The following is a 20,051-nucleotide window of genomic DNA, read 5'->3' as shown; positions in this document are numbered from 1 at the left end:
CCCTTTATGGTCTGAAACAGTCGCCACGACAGTGGTATAAAAAGTTTGATTCATTTATGCTTACACATGGTTATGAGAGATCTCAGTATGATAGCTGTGTGTATATCAAGTTTGTTAATGGATCACCTATTTATTTGCTGCTATATGTTGATGATATGTTGATTGCTGCCAAGAGCATGAAAGAGATCACTATTTTAAAGAATCAATTAAGTAGTGAGTTTGAGATGAAGGATCTTGGCCCTGCTAAGAAAATACTAGGCATGGAAATTAAAAGGGACAGAAAGTCTAGTTTGTTGTTTCTTAGTCAGGAAAAGTACATTGAGAAAGTTCTTCATCGTTTTAATATGCATGATGCAAAGTCAGTTACTACTCCTATTGCTTCTCATTTCAAGTTGTCAGCTTTGCAATGTCCTAGCTCTGAAGATGATATTGAGTACATGTCTCGAGTTCCCTATTCTAGTGCTGTTGGTTCCTTGATGTATGCCATGGTTTGTTCGCGCCCTGATCTGTCATATGCTATGAGTTTGGTCAGTCGATACATGGCTAATCCTGGTAAAGAACATTGGAAAGCTGTTCAGTGGATTTTCAGGTACCTTTGCGGCACATCAAAAGCTTGCTTGAGGTTTGGCAGGATTGGTGAGGGGCTCGCCGGATATGTGGATTCAGATTATGCTGGCGATTTGGATAAGAGAAGGTCCCTCACAAAGTTATGTGTTTACTTGTTGGTGGATGTCTTTGTTACTCGGAAGGCTACTTTGCGGGATCTTTGTTGCACAATCTACTACCGAGGCTGAGTACATGGCTATTCTTGAGGCGGGTAAAGAGGCTGTTTGGCTGAAAGGTTTATATGCTGAGCTTTGTGGAGATAATTCTTGCATTAAGTTGTTCAAAGTGAGTCAAAGTGCTATTTATCTTACTAAAGATCAGATGTTCCATGAGAGGACAAAGCACATTGATATTAAGTACCACGCAATCAGAGATGTGGTTGCAAAAGGTAAAGTGAAGGTATGCAAGATTAGTACTCATGATAATCCTGCTGATATGATGACTAAGCCTGTCCCTGTGTCCAAGTTTGAGCTTTGCTCAAGCTTGGTTGGTATAACTGCTTAGCCCAAGTGGCTATTGGCGCCAGCAAGTGTTTTCTTTGTTGATTCAGGTGATTGTTGAAGTTCATGCTACAAGGAATTTGTCTCAAGGTGGAGTTTGTTATATTGTGATCCAAATCTAACGTTGTATATGATGCCCCCCATAGGGGGCCTCACAGAGATTAGCACCTCTCAGCCCTAGGATGGTGCCTGGCAAAGAATCTTGACCGTTCACTTTTTCACCGCGTTGTATAAAAGCGTCCAGACTCGCAGTGAAACCCTAGCCAGCCGCCGCCCGCAATCCCCAATCCCGTCGCGACCGATTCGCCTCCTCCCCTCCATCTTCTTCCTCCCGCGCGACGGCCGAGTGTGCTGCTCAGCCTCCACCTCCGGCTTCCACTGCATCCACTCCTCGGGCCAGCAGGGGCCAACCCCCGCGTCCGTCCATCTCCTCTCTCTCCCACGCCTCTCCCTCTTCTCTCCTACGACGCTCCCTCTCAGTCCCCTCCGCGGGAGTGCCGCCGCCGGTGGAGCGTGGCTCAAGCGCGCGGGAGCAGGGCCGACGGTGGAGTGCGGCGCGAGGGCGCGGGAGCGGCGCCGCCAGTGGAGCACGGCCCGCTGAGGCGGTCGCCCTCACGGCCAGTGGCATAGCAGGCTGCGCTTCTCCATCTCGTCTTCGTCAAGCCGCCCGTGGAGCACGGGCCGCCGAGGCGGTCGCCCAGCGCGAGGGGGAAATTGGCGACGCCCGATCCTGGCAAGTCTGTGCCCTCCCCTATCCTATCTCCTCCCGTTTTACTTTGAAATTCCGGTAGACGTGATGGCAGCGGTCGCATCTGGGTCGGCGGGCTACTTTTTTTTCGTAGTAGTATGAAACGACGCGTGTGTGTCTGAACTTCTTCCTTCTCCAAGGGCTACTTGCAGATCTAAGGAAAAAGAGAAGAAAGAAAAATGTAGGGGAAATTTTGTGAAGAAGAAGAAGATCAAGGTTATTTTCCTGAGTCATATCTTGTTTGATTAAATTCTCAGTGATTGAATTGTATAATTTGATGCTTTTTCTGAACAGTACGTGTGTCGGTTTGAGGAAGAAGAGAAGAAAGAAGAATCTGGATACTGGAGCTCGGGGAAAAGAATTACTATACTACTGTGATGTCTTGCGTATGGTATTTTCTAACCTTTTTCTGCTTGTGATTGTTGCAGGTTCTTTTCTCAGACATAAACGGCTATGAGGTAAACTAGTGGTACTTTTGTAACTGAAACTTTTTTGTGGTTTTACCATGGTGACAATGCCTCTTTGTTATTGTTATATGACTGTTCATGGTGTTGATATATTCCTGCAGGTCGACCTGGGCACAGAAGAGAAGCACTGCTTCTACCGAGAGTCACATCTCTTGGCCGTTGTCGCCTGAGCCTACTTCTAAATACTCGTGTCATGCACTTATGCTCCAAATACCTTGTCTCAACCATGCAAGCTATTGCTAGCTCCATGTTTGTTATCCGTCTTTTGGTGATCATAGGTTGAGCGAGTTGATGAGTTTTAGAAGAGGGTGTTTCTTTTCTTGCCATAAACAGGGGCCATATTGTTTATTCAGACCGTGGTGCATCTTTTTATGTAGTATAATGGGACACTGGAACTGGAAGTGCTACTAAAATTGGAAACATATCTTGGCTTGTGTAGCTGGGAAGCAAGATCAAGAAGTTCTGAGGCGTCATCTGCGCATGACCGAGTGCTTGCAAGCGTGATCAGGAAGGTGGTTGCTGCTACATCTAGCGTGCTACAGGATTCTTGCCACTCATTCCTTTTCTTGAGAACATTGCACATTGTTTCACTAAGAATTCGAGACTAATGGTGATCTCTTTCACCTTGCAGCTGAGCATTGTTCCGGGAATATATTTCACGTGGTCCTTGGTCTTTTCATGAAGTTCGGCACCGGCGTGTTCACCAAGGATGTCGCCATCATAGTCCACAAGGGCATCTCGGTAAGAACCTCAGCTATTTAAATGCCAATGATGTTTCCCAGGATTCGGACAGTCTAAATAACTTTGTTTCCCGGTGTCCAATTTGTCGCCGGCACACAGACAATAGAAGCCCTGCCGTCCGTGTTCGATGGCATCAACTTTGGAGCATCAGACTACATGTACTCTGCTTATTCCATGGTATTGTGAAATCCTTTCACTCCTAAGATGACAAGCTGATGCATCAATTTTAGCTGGTTGCCGGACGAGCAGGTGGTGGCTGCATAATATGCGCTGCTCATTTCCCATCTATATTGTTATGATGCTGTTTATACTGTTCTATGTATATCGAGCAGGTTAAAAAAAAGGAGAAGCCTGACTCTGAACTTTGTTTCGTGATGTTGGTGCTTTGTTCAAAAGGAAGATAGGATATCTAGGTAAAGGCAATGCATTTGTGTGTCCAGTATTGACTCTGAACTTATATGGGCCATTGGTTGATCATTATAACATTGGTTTGTCCGAAAACACCATTAAATCATTATCATGGTGTATACTCAATTTCAACATTTTCCTGTTGGAATTTTCACCTTACAGTTTACGGAGACGTTATTCCCGCTAATATAATACAGGCGTACTATTTGTCTTTATTCTTCTCTTGATTTATGTTTTCTTGGTTTATTTAATTTCTTACAATTACTTTTTTGGTAGATTTTTTTGCTAGAGCTAGCTGTTTCTTACATGAAAAGGTTCAGTTTTGCATCAAAGTGAACCTTTCGCTTCCCATTATGTGTTTGCGTGGGGTGCATCTTCAAGTTAGGCATTCTTTTTTCTTAGCAATTTTCAATCCATATTGGGATATCATCAAATCATATACTTCGAGAAATACAAACCGCAGTTATATCGTACTTTTAGGTTTGAAAGCATTAATAAGAACACTCAACTTTAAATTATTTTCCTTTGTGGTGTGCGCAACATTTTGTTTGTACTTCGTTTGCAGCGTGGGATTCAGTTGGATTGGTTCATAGTTTTATGCAGACCTATGTACCGTAATATTGCTTGTCAGGACACAGAAATGTCCATATTTTATTTGGCAGTGGTACTATGCTCCAATTTATTTTGTTAGATTTGCGCATGGTAATCAGACCCGCCTTTTGTATATAAATTATCGTTCAAGAATGAGGAAACTCAGTCATGTACATAGATTGGAGCGGGAAGTCCTGATGCAGGCATCGACCCAACAAGACTCCATTTACTGAATTGCTTCTTCAGACTACCCTCTACCTGTAATAAAATGACCACACATATAACCTATATGCATGTATACAGAATCAGAAACGGCCAGGTAAAGATCATTCTAGAGCAAATAAAATCAATTAGCAGACCTTTAATACTTCAATTGCAGGAACCAATGAAGTCGCTATAACTTCTCTATTGTGCAAGCAACAAAATGGGTTAATTAAGGACGTCCAGGTAGTAGTTTGCTCGATTATTCCGTTTGTGGAAGAAATTGAAGCTCATGAGGTTCAAAAAACCTCTTCTAACGAATTGTTAAGCGGGCAATGCCTGTAACTTCCCCTTTGACTCTAGAAATTTGTGACAACTAAACTTTAGTAGATAGTGAGCTGGAGCTCCTGAAAGGTATTCAGTAAAGATCTCTGTCCTGTTTTGAAACTTTGGTTTGTCAAGTTATCAAGTCAGGCTCCTATGCTAGCATGGACCTATTGAAAAGCTGTTATGGCTATCTACATGCCTGGAACATCTATGATATTCGGCTTTGGCACTCTTTTTATGTATGCCCAGTCACATGCTTTTTTAGATGAATGGCTCTATATCAAATTATGTCTACGAGTTTGAGCACTATATTACCTCAGTATAGAACTATATTACTTCTTAAAAATGTTGGTCTGATTTTGTTCGGTGTGGTCTGACATATGATTATATTTTTTACTTCTCCAGGTCTTGGTTGAATGATTCAATTTATAGAGGCTATTACACAAGTTCTGGTTTCAGATGATTTTGCTGGATCAGGTACAAATAGAAGAAGTGGTTCAAGGTAAATCGAAACTCAAAATATACGATGTTGCTGCTGGATCTGTATATTCTTTTTTTGTTTTCTCCTATATAAGTAGTAGTACATGAAGTGGTATTTAGCATTATAGGATAACCATCTTTACAGATGGTGGATTTAAAATTATGTGACTTCGTCATATTAATCTCAACACCTACTACTCCACTGAGGAGCATGATCTAAAGGTGTTTTGTGTTTCTATTCGGCCTTGCTATGTTTAATCACTTGAACTAAAACACACACATGTACAAGCCAGGTAAGGACATGAAAACTAAGCTAATATAAACATTAGTGTCATGGTTTATTCAAAAATTGAAAATTATAGCCAATGTTTGTCTAGGTGTCCATATCAACAATCAATGTTCTGGGTATATATTATATGCTTAAGCATTGCCCACAGCCACATGAAATATTTCAAAAAAAAAACTAGAGGCTTAGTTGTATAGCGTATTGGTGTGTTAAATTTGGAGCGCTACTTCTCCATTTACCTATGCTCTAGGACAATCTACAACAGGCTATTCTGAGGTGCATAGATTGGAGCGGGAAGTCCTCATGCAGGCATCGATCCAACAAGACTCCATTTACTGAATTGCTTCTTCAGACTGCCCTCTACCTGTAATAAAATGACCACACATATAACCTATATGCATGTATACAGAATCAGAAATGTCCAGGTAAAGATCATTCTAGAGCAAATAAAATCAATTAGCAGACCTTTAATATTTCAATTGCAAGAACCAATGAAGTCGCTATAAATTCTCTATTGTGCAAGCAACAAAATGGGTTAATTAAGGACGTCCAGGTAGTAGTTTGCTCGATTATTCCGTTTGTGGAAGAAATTGAAGTTCATGAGGTTCAAAAAACTTGTTCTAACAAATTGTTAAATGGGCAATGCATGTAACTTCCCTTTGACTCTAGAAATTTGTGACAACTAAACTTTAGTAGATAGTGAGATGGAGCTGCTCCTGAAAGGTATTCAGTAAGGATCTCTGTCCTGCTTTGAAACTTTGGTTTGTCAAGTTATCAAGTCAGGCTCCTATGCTAGCATGGACCTATTGAAAAGCCGTTATGGCTATCTACATGCCTGGAACATCTCGGCTTTGGCATTCTTTTTTATGTATGCTCAGTCACATGCTTTTTTAGATGAATGGCTCTATATATCAAATTATGTCTACGAGTTTCAGCACTATATTACCTCAGTATAGAACTATATTACTTCTTAAAAATGTTGGTCTGATTTTGTTCGGTGTGGTCTGCCATATGATTATATTTATTACTTCTCCGGGTCTTGGTTGAATGATATAATTTATAGAGGTCATTACACAAGTTCTGGTTTCAGATGGTTTTGCTGGATCAGATACAAATATAAGTGGTTCAAGGTAAATCGAAACTCAAAATATACGTTGTTGCTGCCCAATCTGTATATTCTTTATTTGTTTTGTCCTATATAAATAGTAGTACATGAAGCGGTATTTAGCATTATAGGATAACCATCTGTATGGATGGGGGAATTTAAAATTATGTGACTTCGTCATATTAATCTCAACACCTACTCCTCCACTGAGGAGCCGCACAGGTTTGTAGCGTTCATCGAGATGCAGACTGTAATGTTTTATAATGGATTTTTAGTTCACCCCCATGTTATTATGATACTATGGTAGAAATTAACGGATAGACTGAAAACATGAAACAGATACAGGAGCTCCTATTGGAGCATCTTCTGATTTTGACGAGGTAACTCACTTGCCATTGATCTAAAAAAAAACTCACTTGCCATTTAGGGTTTATAATCTTAAGGTTGATACTTTCTTCTCCTCTGATGCACTTTATACCGACTGCAATGTAATTTTGACAGGATGAGCTGGAAGCATAGCTGGAAGAAACTGGAGGGAGCACAATTGGAAAATCAACTACTGGAGCATATACCTTACCATCAGGTGCAGGTACAACAGGGAGAGGGAGAGGGGGAGTTATTTTTCCTTTCACGTGGGTATGTTTTTTGGAACTCATATTTGGTAACCAAACAATAGTTATCTGTTAGACATTCAGGTACAGATGAAATTTGGTTGGAAGTTCCAAAGCCATCATAAATTAATTCTACATTCGTGATATCATGACACTTGTGCAAATTTGAGTCCTACTGAATATTTGTTCTTATGCAAATCATACACAAGCTTTTGTTTTGTAAGATACATAAATATTCAATTCAAACAAAGACGTGCAGTTCAATTTATTTATGATGTAACACATGTGTGGTCCAAACTGAGGGTTGCTTTGGCCATGAGAAATAATTAAATAAACATGAAAAACTGCCAAGAAAGAAAGAATAATACAATATTCTTTTTGTTGAAACAAAATGATACAATATCTGGTGATTTCCAGTGAGAAATATCTGGTATTTTGCCATGTGCACTTTAGTCCTGACACCCAGCACCTGGTATTGTTGGAGGTTCACTTTTTGATTTTGTGGGTTAGATCATATAGAACAGCAATTAGCTAACGGAATTTGGGTTGTGGACAGTGAATACACAACATATACCACACATTAAGCCCTGCGCTCTAGCTATAGACCCACTCTGACCAGAGTAGTACCAGGTACCACATTGAGTGCCCCTTTCTTTGCTTTCTTGGATATACGAGCGTTTGGTATCTGGGTGGTAAGTAGGATGATAATTAAGCTACAAGTATAATTATGAGGATATTCCAGACTATAAATACCTGAAGATACTGTTTAGAGACCTTTTTATTCGAAAATGTTCCTTTGTATTTATACGTTAAAAGGTAAAAAATTTGCACTGCAGTTTTTTCTAACAACTACTCTTTGAGGCATTCTGATGGGATATTATCTGTGTAGGATTCCAGTTCGATTATGTTTATGATTGGACTGTTCTTAAATATCAGCAGTCACAGATGATCAGTGCATCCAGAAGTTCAATTTGTGTTTGTCTGTGGTGATAAATGTCTGGTAGATGTTCCTGTTCTGGTGTTTTACACCGCTGCAGTAGGACATCTTGGAGACGGGTGACGTGTCTCCAATTACAAGTTGTCTGGTAGATGTTCCTATTCTGGTGTCGAGAATGAATGCAAGGATACCATGCAATATTTCCATGTGCGCCTATGATCGATTTCTATAGTTGTTCAATACAGCCTTTTAAAAAGTGCTTATAATTTTGGAATGTGCCGAGGGGTATGTATAAACTGCTATCTGATACTGAAGTGGTCCACTTTATATTGATTGTTTCCTCATTACGCCTGGGATCTAATCTTCATAATATTATGCACCGAATCTTATATGTTTGGAATTTCAATACAAAAACCGTTGAATGGTATTATATTGGTATCTCCTTTTATCACTGTTATGAGAGATAAACATTGGCATGAGCTCCACGGGGTCGTGCGCCAAGGCGCACATCTAAATCTAGTTCATATTCTAAAGGGAGGCTTGGGCCGGATCGTTGCCACCGTCTATATATATTCCCTGTAAGCCGCCGCTAGGGTTTTGGTCGTATCATTGTATACCCACGGCGTTTGTAAACACCACCGAAATAGTGAAGTTTTGCTGGCTGGCGCCCGTGGTTTTTCCCTTGTGTGTTGCAAGGGTTTTCCACGTTAAAATCTCGTGTCCCCTGCAGTATTTTACTTTTCGTTCTTCGTTTATTATGCATCTCGATTATAACATGAGTCCAAAGATCGTCGTGGTCGAAGGAGATGTCTGTCATGCCGATTTTGTTCCACACTTGACGGGCGGTGGGGCAGTTGTTGAAAAGGTGATCGCGGTCCAGAAACTCCATGAGGGAAAACCACGAGTATGCAATCGTAGTATTCTCATCCAAATAAAGGTAACTGAGTGAGCGTTGGACCTTTCAAACCTTCATCATAGTTGGTTTTCTGCTGTTTCTGCGTATAGTTGTTGCTGCCATAGCTAGCTATGCATTTCTTTTTCTGATCAAAATTCAAATTTATATATCTTTCCAAGCTTGTAACCCATGCATATGAATATAGATGCCAGTTTTGACCACATATAACCAGTCAGAAACATTGGAATATAGATAGCAAATCTGTTGATAAGCAAACCACTTCACACACTGATCGAATTTTGCAACTTATCATGCTTAGAATTGAAAAGCAGAAAAATGCTTATATCGGAACATTGATAAAAAAAATAAGAGGTAAATTTTTGTTATTAATTTCGCTTGTAGTGTGTGCTCATTTAGTCTCTGTTCAGTGGAAAAAAGATTTGTTGCACATGAAACAGTATAATTGTTACACGACTTTATGAAGATCGAGACAGGCTTTAGTTGGATTCAACTATATAGACTTCTAAGGAGATGGCTCTTTTTCTTGTGTGTGCGCCACCCAACCTTGGCACTAGCACTTGCTGGCTTCAATGAATAAGGCTCATGCTCGGAGCGGCGGCAAGAGCAAGGTCTGCTGGGCAAAGGTCTGCCGTCCCAAGGATCTGGGGGGTTTGGGGATCCTCGACCTGGATAAATTTGCTAGGGCCCTTCGGCTGCGTTGGCTCTGGCTCGAATGGACTGCGCCGAACAAGCCTTGGGTTGGCCTCGAAACTCCAAATGATGAGGTGGACCAGATCCTTTTCTGTGCAGCTACCAAAGTTACTATTGGCCATGGTCACAAGGCCTCTTTCTGGTCCTCCTCCTGGCTGGATGCCAGACCATCAAAGCTCATCGCCCCGCTCATCTTTGAGGCGTCCAAAAGGAAGAAACGCACTGTCCACGATGCTTTGGCTAATAACACTTGGATTGCGGATGTTGCCGTCGACGGTTTCACCATCGAGCACATGTCCCAATTCATCACCATGTGGGCACTACTGCAGGATGTTGCCCTCCTTCCAGGGACCCCGGACGTGATCTCTTGGACTCTTACTGCTGTCGGCGTCTATTCTGCGGGCTCAGCCTACAAAACCCAGTTTCAGGGGTCCATGGCCTGCTCCTTCAAGCAGATCGTCTGGAAATCGTGGGCGCCCCCCCAAGTGTCGTTTCTTCGCCTGGCTTACGGTTCAGAACCGGCTGTGGACCTCTGACCGCCTGGCTATCCGTGGATGGCCGCACCAGCCGAACTGTCAGCTCTGTAGATGTCAGCCGGAGACCGCCCGGCATATCCTCTTCGAATGCCGCTACTCCAGGAGGATTTGGCAGCAGGCCGCGTCCTGGTTGTCCTGCCCATCTCTGCTTATTGACCTCGGTACCGGCAGGGACACGGTGCTCCAGTACTGGCATGCCATCACGGCGTCCTCCATGGCTTGCCCTAAAGGCCTCCAGACAGCTGTCACTCTTATCGGGTGGGAGCTTTGGAAGGAACGGAACGCTAGGGTCTTCAACAACAAGGCGTCCACACCTTCTGTGCTGATGCAGATGATCACGGATGAGTGTGCAAACTGATCGTTGCCGGCTATGTTGTTCTGAGCTCTTTGAGCTCTTGTCTTTTGTTTTGTCCGGGCTTAGGCATTTGTCTGTTTGCTCTTCCTATATCAATATAAAAGGCAAATCTTTTGCCTCTTGCTTCAAAAAAAAGTCACTTGAAAACCGTTCACCACAAATGAACAAATTATTTACTTCCTCCGATCTATATTAATTGATGCTAAAATATATGTATTTATAATTAAAATATGTCTAGTTACATCTATATTAGTATTAAGTAATATGAATCGGAGGGAGTAGGTTTTTTTGTTCACTTGAAAGTTTTTAGTTTTTGTTCTAACTATTTAATTTTTTGTTTCATTCAAAGTCGACTAACATGTAGAAGTGTGGCAATGAAAGAAAAATGAAAAAATGAAAAGGAAAGAAGGGAAAAGGAAAAATAGTGAACAAAATTGTGCAAAAAAAAAAACAAAGAGAAACATCAAGAAAACAGAAAAAACGAAGAAATTAAAGAAAACCGGAAAATCATAATATATCAGAAAGCCACATGAAAGGAGCGGAAAAAACGAAGAGAAATAAATCTAAGCTACGAAAGCAAAAATAAAAAATAAAAAAGAACTGAACAGACAAAAAGTCACGTGAAATAAACAGAAAGAAAATAAACAGCTTGAAATAGTCCTTCCCTCCTGAATGGGCCCAGCCCACGTGTTACAGGGAATTTGGAACTGGTTTTGGACTGCGGCTCCTCTAAAAAAAAATACTCCTCTGTCGTCGTGTTCCTCTGTTTTTCGGACTCACCCTCAGCTTCCCAGTTCATGTTCATGAGATCTCATCACCTCTGTATCGAATTGTATCCGGAATCCTTGTTCATTGAGTCGTCTAACATGTAGAGGGCTGCGACTCTGTCTCCGTATTCCCAAACGCATCGGTTTGCTTCCGGATCTTTTTGCTCTGAAAAGGGGGAAAAAACAGGGGGTCGACTCTGTTGTGTTTTCAGCTCAAATTCTCGATCTGGGAGCTCCTGAGGTCCCTTATCCCGAGTTCCCGACCCGCAGCTGTAGTGGCAATCCATACCTCTACTCCATGTCCAGCACGGCGTTAAATTGGGCGCACAACGCCGTCGGACTAATCGACAAGGTATTCCAGATCTTTATTTTTGTGGTCGGTCACGCACGCACTAAGATTTTCTCTGTTTGAGCGAATAGATAGCAGTTTTTTTTTACCGCGCCAGCGGTATTGATTCATACTTATTGGAATTGCCTCGTTGCAGATAGTGTATCAATGGTTTCAGCAACTGAAACAATTCTTGCAAGCCTGCCAACAGATTTATATTATCTCTCAGGGTGCCCAAAACATGAGACAAGACCTTGTGCTTGAACTTCCACAGGTATGCATCGCTGGCACTCAAGTATTCTTCTAGCTATAAGTACTGTCAGTAACTGCTCGCACTGAACGCATTTTGGCTAGGACTTTGAGAGTAATCCTACATCTACCGAAAATTTCTACAAAAAAAATCTTACGGAAAGGCAACGTGGCGCCTCTCCGGTTAGAAAATGATGAGAACATGCTCCACAATTTAAGGAAGGGGAAAAGATTAGAACCAACCAACAACCTCCACATCAGTCCGTAAAATCAATCCATAACATCTGTTCCCAACTGTAGGATTATTGAGGACTTGATTGCTTTCTGTTTGTTGCCAAAAACACATGTGCATTGTAAATCTGCACACCATCAGTTGCATAAACTTTACCCAATGCACTCCTTTCATCCATATTCCAAGGATCTTCATGCAAACACACACACACACTCGCTACCCCTAACAAGACACCTACTTCTGCTGTTTACTCCATGTGAAGTCAGCATTACTACTATCTAAAATCTAACTTGTCCACGATGCTTCTTCAGGACATCTTACATCATATACATTCCCTCCTGCCGCTGAAGGATGCTGCTCGTGCCGCCTGTGTATCTCATGCTTTTTTGCATTCCTGGAGATGCTATTCCACCCTCACACTCAGCAAAGAAACACTTGGGTTGACTCACGAGAAATTGGGGTGGTTTAAGGAAATAGAAATCCATCTCATCGACAAAGTTGACCGCATTCTTAATAACCATCGTGGCACTGTGCTCAAGACTCTTAAACTTGATCTTTTCATTTGTGACAACATTAGCACCTCCTACTTGGACAGGTGGCTCCAAACATCTGTTAAACCTGGGATCGAGGAAGTAAGCTTGGTGGTGTCAACTTTCATGGAGAAAGACTACAACTTCCCCTGTTCGATTTTGTCCGATGCGATAGCTGCAAGATCAATTCAGTCTCTTCACCTCCACGGTTGCACTTTCCATCCCACAGTAACACTTGGCTGGTTGAGGAGATTGGGAACTTTACAACTGTATTTTCTCAAAATTAATGACGAGGGATTAGGGCACCTGCTTTCTAAATCTCTCGCCCTGGAACAGTTGGAAATCTGTTGTTGTGACGAGATAACTTGCTTTAAGATGCCTTGTAAGCTGCAGCAGCTCAAGTTCCTTAGAGTTGCGAGATGCGACATGATCCAGTTGGTAGAGATCAATGCTCCAAAGCTCTCCTCGTTTCAGTATGAGGGAACCCAGGTAGAGATCAATGTCATAGACTCCACACAACTTAAGGATGTAGAATTGTTACATGACAAACCATTTGGCACTCTCTGTTCTGCATATGCCAAGCTCACAACCATTGCGCCAAATGTTAGGAGCCTTGCCCTGCGTTCTCGTAATGAGGTATGTCTTGGTTTTACATTTTAATCAGATTAATATAGGGGACTAGTGAACACTGATATTTCACTTGTGTATTGGAAAAGGCATAATTGATCTTGGGACTTGTGTTTTTCAGGAATTCAACATGCCCGTGCTGCCTGTGAAGCTCCTTCACCTCAAGAAGATGGAAATCACCCTCTTTAGATCAGTATCGGCCTTATGGCCCAGCTGTGATTTCTTTTCGCTGATTCCTTATCTTGATGCGGCTCCTTACTTGGAATCTTTCATCTTACGCGTAAGTCATCATTCTCAAAGAATCAGAGCTATACCGTGTAGGCTAAACCATTGAGTATCTTGTGCAATGGACTTATTGCACACACCTGGTTTGTTATAGACCAATGACATCAATCCTACATACATATGCGCAGGTAGACCAGGACGGCGTAGGGGATGATTCTGTTGTTTCTGTTGGAGAGGACGAATTAAGGTGGAAGCCAGAGTACAGGCATCACCATCTCAAACGGGTGATGATCACGGGCTTTTGCTCAACCAAAAGCTTAGTGGAATTTACGAGGCACATTCTCCAGCACACTTCTTCACTGGAGTGCCTTACGCTGGACACAACTATTTTCTGCCGTAGGAGCTTCGAGACCTGGCATGCGACTGAAAAATACGCCGCCTCAGGAACTCACAAATGCTATCCAATGTGTACCACAGCTCTCGCTAAGGCTCAGAGAGCTACGGAGGCTGCTAGCAGATACATCGCGGGGAGAGTTCCCTCGGCTGTTAAGTACACGATCCTGAAGCCGTGTATTCATTGCCATAAATGCTAACCGGTCTCCAAGTATTATATAAATGTTATGTACAATATATCATAATATTATATAAATTTACTCCAAGTATTTACTAGCTCCACTTGGGTCTTTAAGTTGAGCGAGTAAAGTTAGATTAACCAGGAACTAAGTGAGCAAGACAGTCTCCAGGAATTTGGAGCACATGTGCCAAATGCAAACTGACGCCATAATTTATCTTCTGCGTATGATAATTGAAACTGAAGTATACTTCCATTTTATTGTGTAGCATGAACATGTGCTGTTTCCTGCAATATTACATATATATCAAATATCGATGCTAAAAGAGTACTTCCTTCTTTTTAAAATAATTGAAGTTTTACGTTTGTATTAAGTCAAACTATGTAAAATTTGTAGGAAAACACATCAACATTTATCATGGAAATTTAATTATAGTGTCTTCATCATACATATACTCTCATGTTATGTAGATTTGACGTAGTAGATATTAACACATTTCCTTATAAATTTCATCAAATTTAAAGACATTTGACTTTTGACCAACTTAGATCTTCATTTATTTTGTAATGACGCGCCCACGGCTGGCATGACGCTGGAGCTCATTATCGTCCTATATAGCATAAAATGGCCACTTTGATATTTACATCTACCATTTACTATCACTTTACATTTACGGGATGAAAAACCACCTCATTTTTCTATGTTTTTGGGGGAAAAACACCAAACGTGAGTTGAACTTGAATTGACACGGAAAGTGACAAGTGTGTCCCAGTGTAAGTGATGACGTGGTAGAAAACCTAATAGAGTTGCAGATGTGGGCAGATGGCCCATTTGTCCGCCCAATTAAAAATAATCATCTAAAAAAATTTAAAAGTCATGCTCTTCCTTGATGACTTCATGTAGATGCTACCTCCTTGTTTGTAAAATGCTATAGTAGAATGTGTGATATGGTACTTGTTATGTATTGTTACTAGTCTGCATGTGTTAGACAGTCATTTTTATACTTCCTCCATTCCATATTATAAGACTTTTGGCAAACTAATTTAAATTGATAAAAAAGGATTATATCAGTTTTGGTAAAGCTGGGAAGTTTTGTCTAAATGGAACCTCAAGCTCTACCATTTTTGGAGATAGCAATCGTATGTTTTCCCTATCCCTATGATTTTCCTATCCTATGAATCAAAGGAGCCCTAAGATTCTTATTTTTGGAGATATCACTCTTATATTCATGTTCTTTCATGTCACTAGTCCAAGTTTGTTGTGGACATAACTGTGTCAGCGGTAAAAATGGCTTGTACAAAGCTTCTTCAGAAAGGCCTTCGGCAATGTAGGTACCTCCTAAAAAAGGAGTACTTTTACAACATGGATCGTCCCACCCCGGAAGAAAGCCCCGTTGCATCGATGAGTAACGATGAATGGAAAACTGAAAGATCGAGATGTCGCCTAGAGGGGGGGGGGTGAATAGGCAATTACAAACTCTTGCGGATTTGTCTTGTAAGAATGCGGAATTAAACTAACGTTTAGTTTACAAGCACAAACCCTAAATATGCTAAGCTCAACTAAGTGTAACAATGGCAACTAGAGCTAAGCAAGATAGGCACAAGATATATGTAGCACAAATGATAGTAAGATATATGTACTTCAAGCACGATGGCTATCACAAGGAAAGAGAGCTCGGGTATAGAAATAACCGAGGCACACGGAGACGAGGATGTATTCCCGTGTTCCCTTCCTTTGCAAGAAGGTACGTCACGTTTGGAGGAGTGGAGGTCCCACGAAGGATTCCCCGCGCCACGAAGGCTCACCCTATTCTCCGAACCACACCCACGAAGGATAATGGCCCTTTCCTTATGGTTAGCTTTTCCTCCGCTCCGGAGATGGCAAGCTCCACAACCACTTCACAAGCTCCACGAAGGAGAAGCCCGGGCCTCTTCACAATCTTCTTGAAGAGATCACCGGAGCACCAACCGCCAAGCCAACTAGGAGGTCTCCCTCCAAAAGTAACAAACTCATAGTCTCTCACTCAAACTAATCGTGGTGGAGAGCTCAACACTATGCAATGATGCGAAGCAAGAACACTATAGGTGTTCAAGTCCTTCACTCCCAAATCCCACCCAAGCAACAAATGCTAAGATGAGATTGGAGAGGAAGAACAATGGGGAACGTCAACAAAAGACTCCAAGATCTAGATCCAAAGGGTTCCCCTCACTTAGAGGAGAAATGGTTTGGTGGAAGTGTAGATCTAGATCTCCTCTCTTAGATCCCTCAAGAATGAGCAAGAATCATGGGGGGAGCAAGAGAGAGAGAGCAAGTTCTTCAAATGCAACAATGGAGGAGAGAGAATGGGAAGAACTAAGTTGCTCAAGGTGGAAGAAATGGCTATTTATATCTAGGGAGCAAATATACCCGTTGGGGAAAAAACACACTTAAAATCGCAGAAAAACGGGCAAGAAAGACGGCCCAGCCGGCTGCCAGGCCGGCCGACCGAAGCAGCAGCCGGCCAGGCCGGTCAGCAGCCGGCCAGGCCGGTCAGCAGCCCGGCTGGACCGGCCCACCAGCCGGGCGGGGCACAAGCCGCACCGTGCGGCAGAAACGCAAGGGGCGCGCGGGGCGAGCGGCCCGGCGGGCGAAGCGCGCGGGCGAGCGAGCCGCGTGGGCGGCGGCGGCCCGGTGGCGCGCGAGCGGCCAGAGGGCAGGCCACGCGGGCGGCGGCGACCCGGTAGCGCGCGTGAGAAGGAGGCAGCCCAGTGGGCGGGCGCCGGTCGGCCGGGGGCAACGCCGGGCAGGCCGGTCACGGACCGGGCCAGCCGCCGGTCGTGGGCCAAAAGGCCCCTGGAGGCGGCTCGGATGGCACCAGCGCCGGACCCGGTCGCGGACCGGGTGGGCCGGTGGCTGGGCCGGTCGGCCAGCCGGCTCCCTCCCCTTTTTCTCTTTTTCTTTTTATTCTTTTCTCCTCTTTCCTTTTTCTTTAATAACTAATGGTCCCGAACTCTGATTCGAATGAAACCAATTTTGTTGGAAATATGGAGACTCCTCACAGAATATTTTAGATGATTTTAGAGAGGGAGCCTCCCACCGTCAAGAAACGGTGAAGACGTCCAAACTCGAAAACGCAATAGAAGATGCATGCGGATTCCGTTTTCGATGAACTTGGGCTTGTTGTAAAGCTAGCAACAAGCTGAAGAACCTCACACAGAGAAACACTAAGAAGCAATAAGGATATGCAAAGTATGCAAAGGATTGAGCTCCCTAGGACGATGTGATCAAGTTACTCAACCGAAAGCCCCTCTTAATAGTGCGGCTATCTATCCTATAATCCGGTCTCCCATCAACCACCTTGAGACCGTGTTGCGGTCAAAACCCACCGGCGGGCAGCGACGGGCAACACAATAGAGCCGGGAACAACTTAGGGCTGCGGCTGGCCCTGGTCCCTCCGAGCGATGGCCCGCAAAGCCTTCTGGTCACACGTCCGATGCTGATTGCAAGGGCGTGCCACCTGACCTATACCTGGTCAGGAAGGTGATGGAGATGCCTCGCTTAGTTTCCTGCATGGCATACACGTAAACATTAAATACGAGCCTCGATCGGCTCTCAGGTTATCCTGTGAATCGGCTCAAGGAGTCGATCCACCCATGATTCGTACGAGGTGCACGAATATATGGTGGTCCTGCTTGATCAAGATAAAGCTAATGAGATCTACAACGATTTAGGGTTTTCACCGCATAATCGGATCATCCTACTCACGATTGGGCCTCGCGGCCACGCACGGTGATCGTAAGCCGATCCTAGATAGGGCCTAAAAACCAACACGAGGTTGATCCCCGGAACATCCTGTCTAGGACTAGCAAACGACACCCTACGCGCCGCTGGATCCTCCAACCCTTTGTAAGGCCTAACTATTGCAGATATTAAACTAATCCTTGATGAACAAGGAGCAACCGTAACGGATCAGATCTACTAAATAATGATCAAGCGGGGTGCCGCCCCTACACCTAAGATAGGTGTAAGGGCGGCTAGATATGCAAGGGTTGCACTACGACAGCATATGATACGAAGAACAATGCAAACCCTAACATATCTATGATAACTACGTTGCTCGCCATCAAAAAGGCTTCAGTACGAGCAACGCATGAACAACATGAAGCTTGTGCTGCCTAGATCGCAAGATGCGATCTAGGCAGCACGTTGCTTACCGGTAGAAACCCTCGAGACGAAGGAGTTGGCGATGCGCCGAGATTGATTGGTTGGTTGAACGTTGGTTGTTGTTTATTCCATAAACCCTAAATACATATTTATAGTCCAGGGGACTTTCTAACGTGGGAATAATCCCACCGTGCACGAGACAAACTCTAACTTTTAATCTACGATGCAATCTACTATAATTAAAGATACACGGGCAATCTAGCCCAAATTCTTCGTGCAAGGCCGCTTCAGAGATCTTCCACGTGTAATCTTCCAAGCCCATCTCCCTTACGGCCCACCTCCTGATTTGGCCAAAATCTGGTGATAACACATGCCCCCCTGGTTTTGGCAATGATAATTTCAAAACCACTCTGTTTTTCCTTCGAAGGGTCATGTCGTGGCAGAGCAGAGCCGTTGCAGTATCCGTCATCATTATGCCCTGTCTTCTCAGCTTCTCTGCAAAATTCGATAGCTTTGGCATCACCTCCTCGGAAACTGTAATGGCATTAAATCTCCACCCGGCTCCTTATTATTTAACCGTGCCGATTGATTAGCCCACTTCATCCTCTTCCTCTGTTCCAGCTATCGGCACCAAAAAACCCTCTTCTCCCTCAGCCATGTCGTCTTCTTCCTCCTCTTTTGTCTCTCTCCAATCCTCTTCCTCAAGCGAGTTGGTTCCAGAGCACGACCAGATGGAGGCGTACAACCGCCGGGCCCCCAAACATTGGGACAAGCGGGAGTGGGACTTCGACTTTGTGCCGGAGGGTGAGGACCTCGTCTGGTCAGATGGGGCCATGCCCCTAACCGACGGGGAAGATGACCTCCGGTACCTGGTTGACGGAGCACTGGAGGCGGAGAGCGATGACGACGACCCTCCCTTCTGGGGCAAATTCACCTCCGTCACCAAAGAAGAAGAGGACGACGAAGAAGAAGACGTCTCCTCCGACCTGAAGAAGGAACAGGAGGACGACCCCTCCTCCGACGAACCACCACCAAAGCGTATCCGGGGCTGGGCTTGGTCAGACGAGGATGATGATGACGACGAGGAGGAGGCCTCTGCTGAAGGTCACAGTGGTAGCAACGAAGAACTCGCCGACAGCAGCAATGGCGGCAGCTACCTCAGCGACGGCAATGACAGCAATAGCCCTTAGAGTAGGGATTCGCTAGCATAGGGTTGGCAGTAGTAATCCGTTCCCTTTTGTTGAACAATCGGCTTCTCCTTGTAAGAAATTTTATTATCAATGAAATCTTCTTCTGATTTTGCCGATGTCCTGTATGCTGATTCAGCCGATTTCCCCTCATCTGACTTTGTCGACCGTTAGCCCAATCAAGGTCCAACGACTGATGGCAACGCATCGGTCTCTCACGACAATCTGCGAGACAGGTCAATTCAGTCATCCCTCCAAATTAGCCAGTCTTACCGATGATGATAGCACTGCCGATCGCAGTAAGCCGTGGGTTTAGTCTTGAGCAGGTGTCTTTACAAGGACCCTGGAACTGTCGCTGAATCAGCTTGGATGCTAAAGCTGATACCTCTGTAGCAAAAACACCCCTTTTCAGAACAGTTGCGATGTAGAGCCAGCCGATTCCAACCAAATTTGCTTCCCAGAGCCAAGAAACTTTCAGGCGAGTTGCCCCCCAAGCCTCACCCAAGGCGAGAATAGCAATGAATCAGCCAAACACGTGATCATTGGCCTCCCAGTTATTAGTATGGAACCAGCCGATTCCAACGAAATCGGCTCTCCAAAACAAAGATATTTCAGGGCGAGCTGCCCCCCGAGCCTCAATCAAGGCGAGAATACTGGCACGGATGCCCAGATCAAACAAAAAGGCT

At 43.8% G+C, this 20,051-nt stretch overlaps 1 protein-coding gene and 2 long non-coding RNA genes across 5 annotated transcripts; all 3 read left to right on the top strand.

Moving 5' to 3' along the window:
- Positions 1–1,228: 1,228 nt before the first annotated feature.
- Positions 1,229–3,241, top strand: LOC127331721 (uncharacterized). Of its 2 annotated transcripts, XR_011751490.1 has the most exons (6): positions 1,229–2,070; positions 2,149–2,312; positions 2,423–2,599; positions 2,699–2,833; positions 2,953–3,062; positions 3,162–3,241. It is a non-coding gene; the product is annotated as an uncharacterized lncRNA (long non-coding RNA). The 2 variants fall into 2 exon arrangements; XR_007869968.2 differs by having other exon boundaries at positions 2,423–2,833.
- A 2,784-nt stretch (positions 3,242–6,025) lies between these two features.
- LOC127331720 (uncharacterized) lies at positions 6,026–8,359 on the top strand. Its single transcript, XR_007869966.2, has 2 exons — positions 6,026–7,096; positions 7,961–8,359. It is a non-coding gene; the product is annotated as an uncharacterized lncRNA (long non-coding RNA).
- A 2,871-nt stretch (positions 8,360–11,230) lies between these two features.
- LOC127331719 (F-box/FBD/LRR-repeat protein At3g26920) lies at positions 11,231–14,132 on the top strand. 2 transcript variants are annotated; one of them, XM_051357898.2, is made up of 6 exons: positions 11,231–11,624; positions 11,758–11,874; positions 12,393–13,100; positions 13,194–13,247; positions 13,360–13,518; positions 13,652–14,132. In XM_051357898.2, the coding sequence occupies exons 1-6, from the start codon at positions 11,571–11,573 to the stop codon at positions 14,054–14,056; spliced, it is 1,497 nt and encodes a 498-aa protein (XP_051213858.1). In that variant the 5' UTR covers positions 11,231–11,570; the 3' UTR covers positions 14,057–14,132. The 2 variants fall into 2 exon arrangements, with proteins under 2 accessions (XP_051213858.1, XP_051213857.1); XM_051357897.2 differs by having other exon boundaries at positions 11,232–11,624; positions 12,393–13,247.
- The last annotated feature ends 5,919 nt before the right edge of the window (positions 14,133–20,051 follow it).

The sequence above is a fragment of the Lolium perenne genome, chromosome 2 (genome assembly GCF_019359855.2).
Source record: "Lolium perenne isolate Kyuss_39 chromosome 2, Kyuss_2.0, whole genome shotgun sequence".
NCBI classification, from domain to species: Eukaryota; Viridiplantae; Streptophyta; class Magnoliopsida; order Poales; family Poaceae; genus Lolium; species Lolium perenne.
The sequence above is the reverse complement of the archived record's forward strand: the minus strand, read 5'-3'. Positions and strand labels throughout refer to the sequence as shown.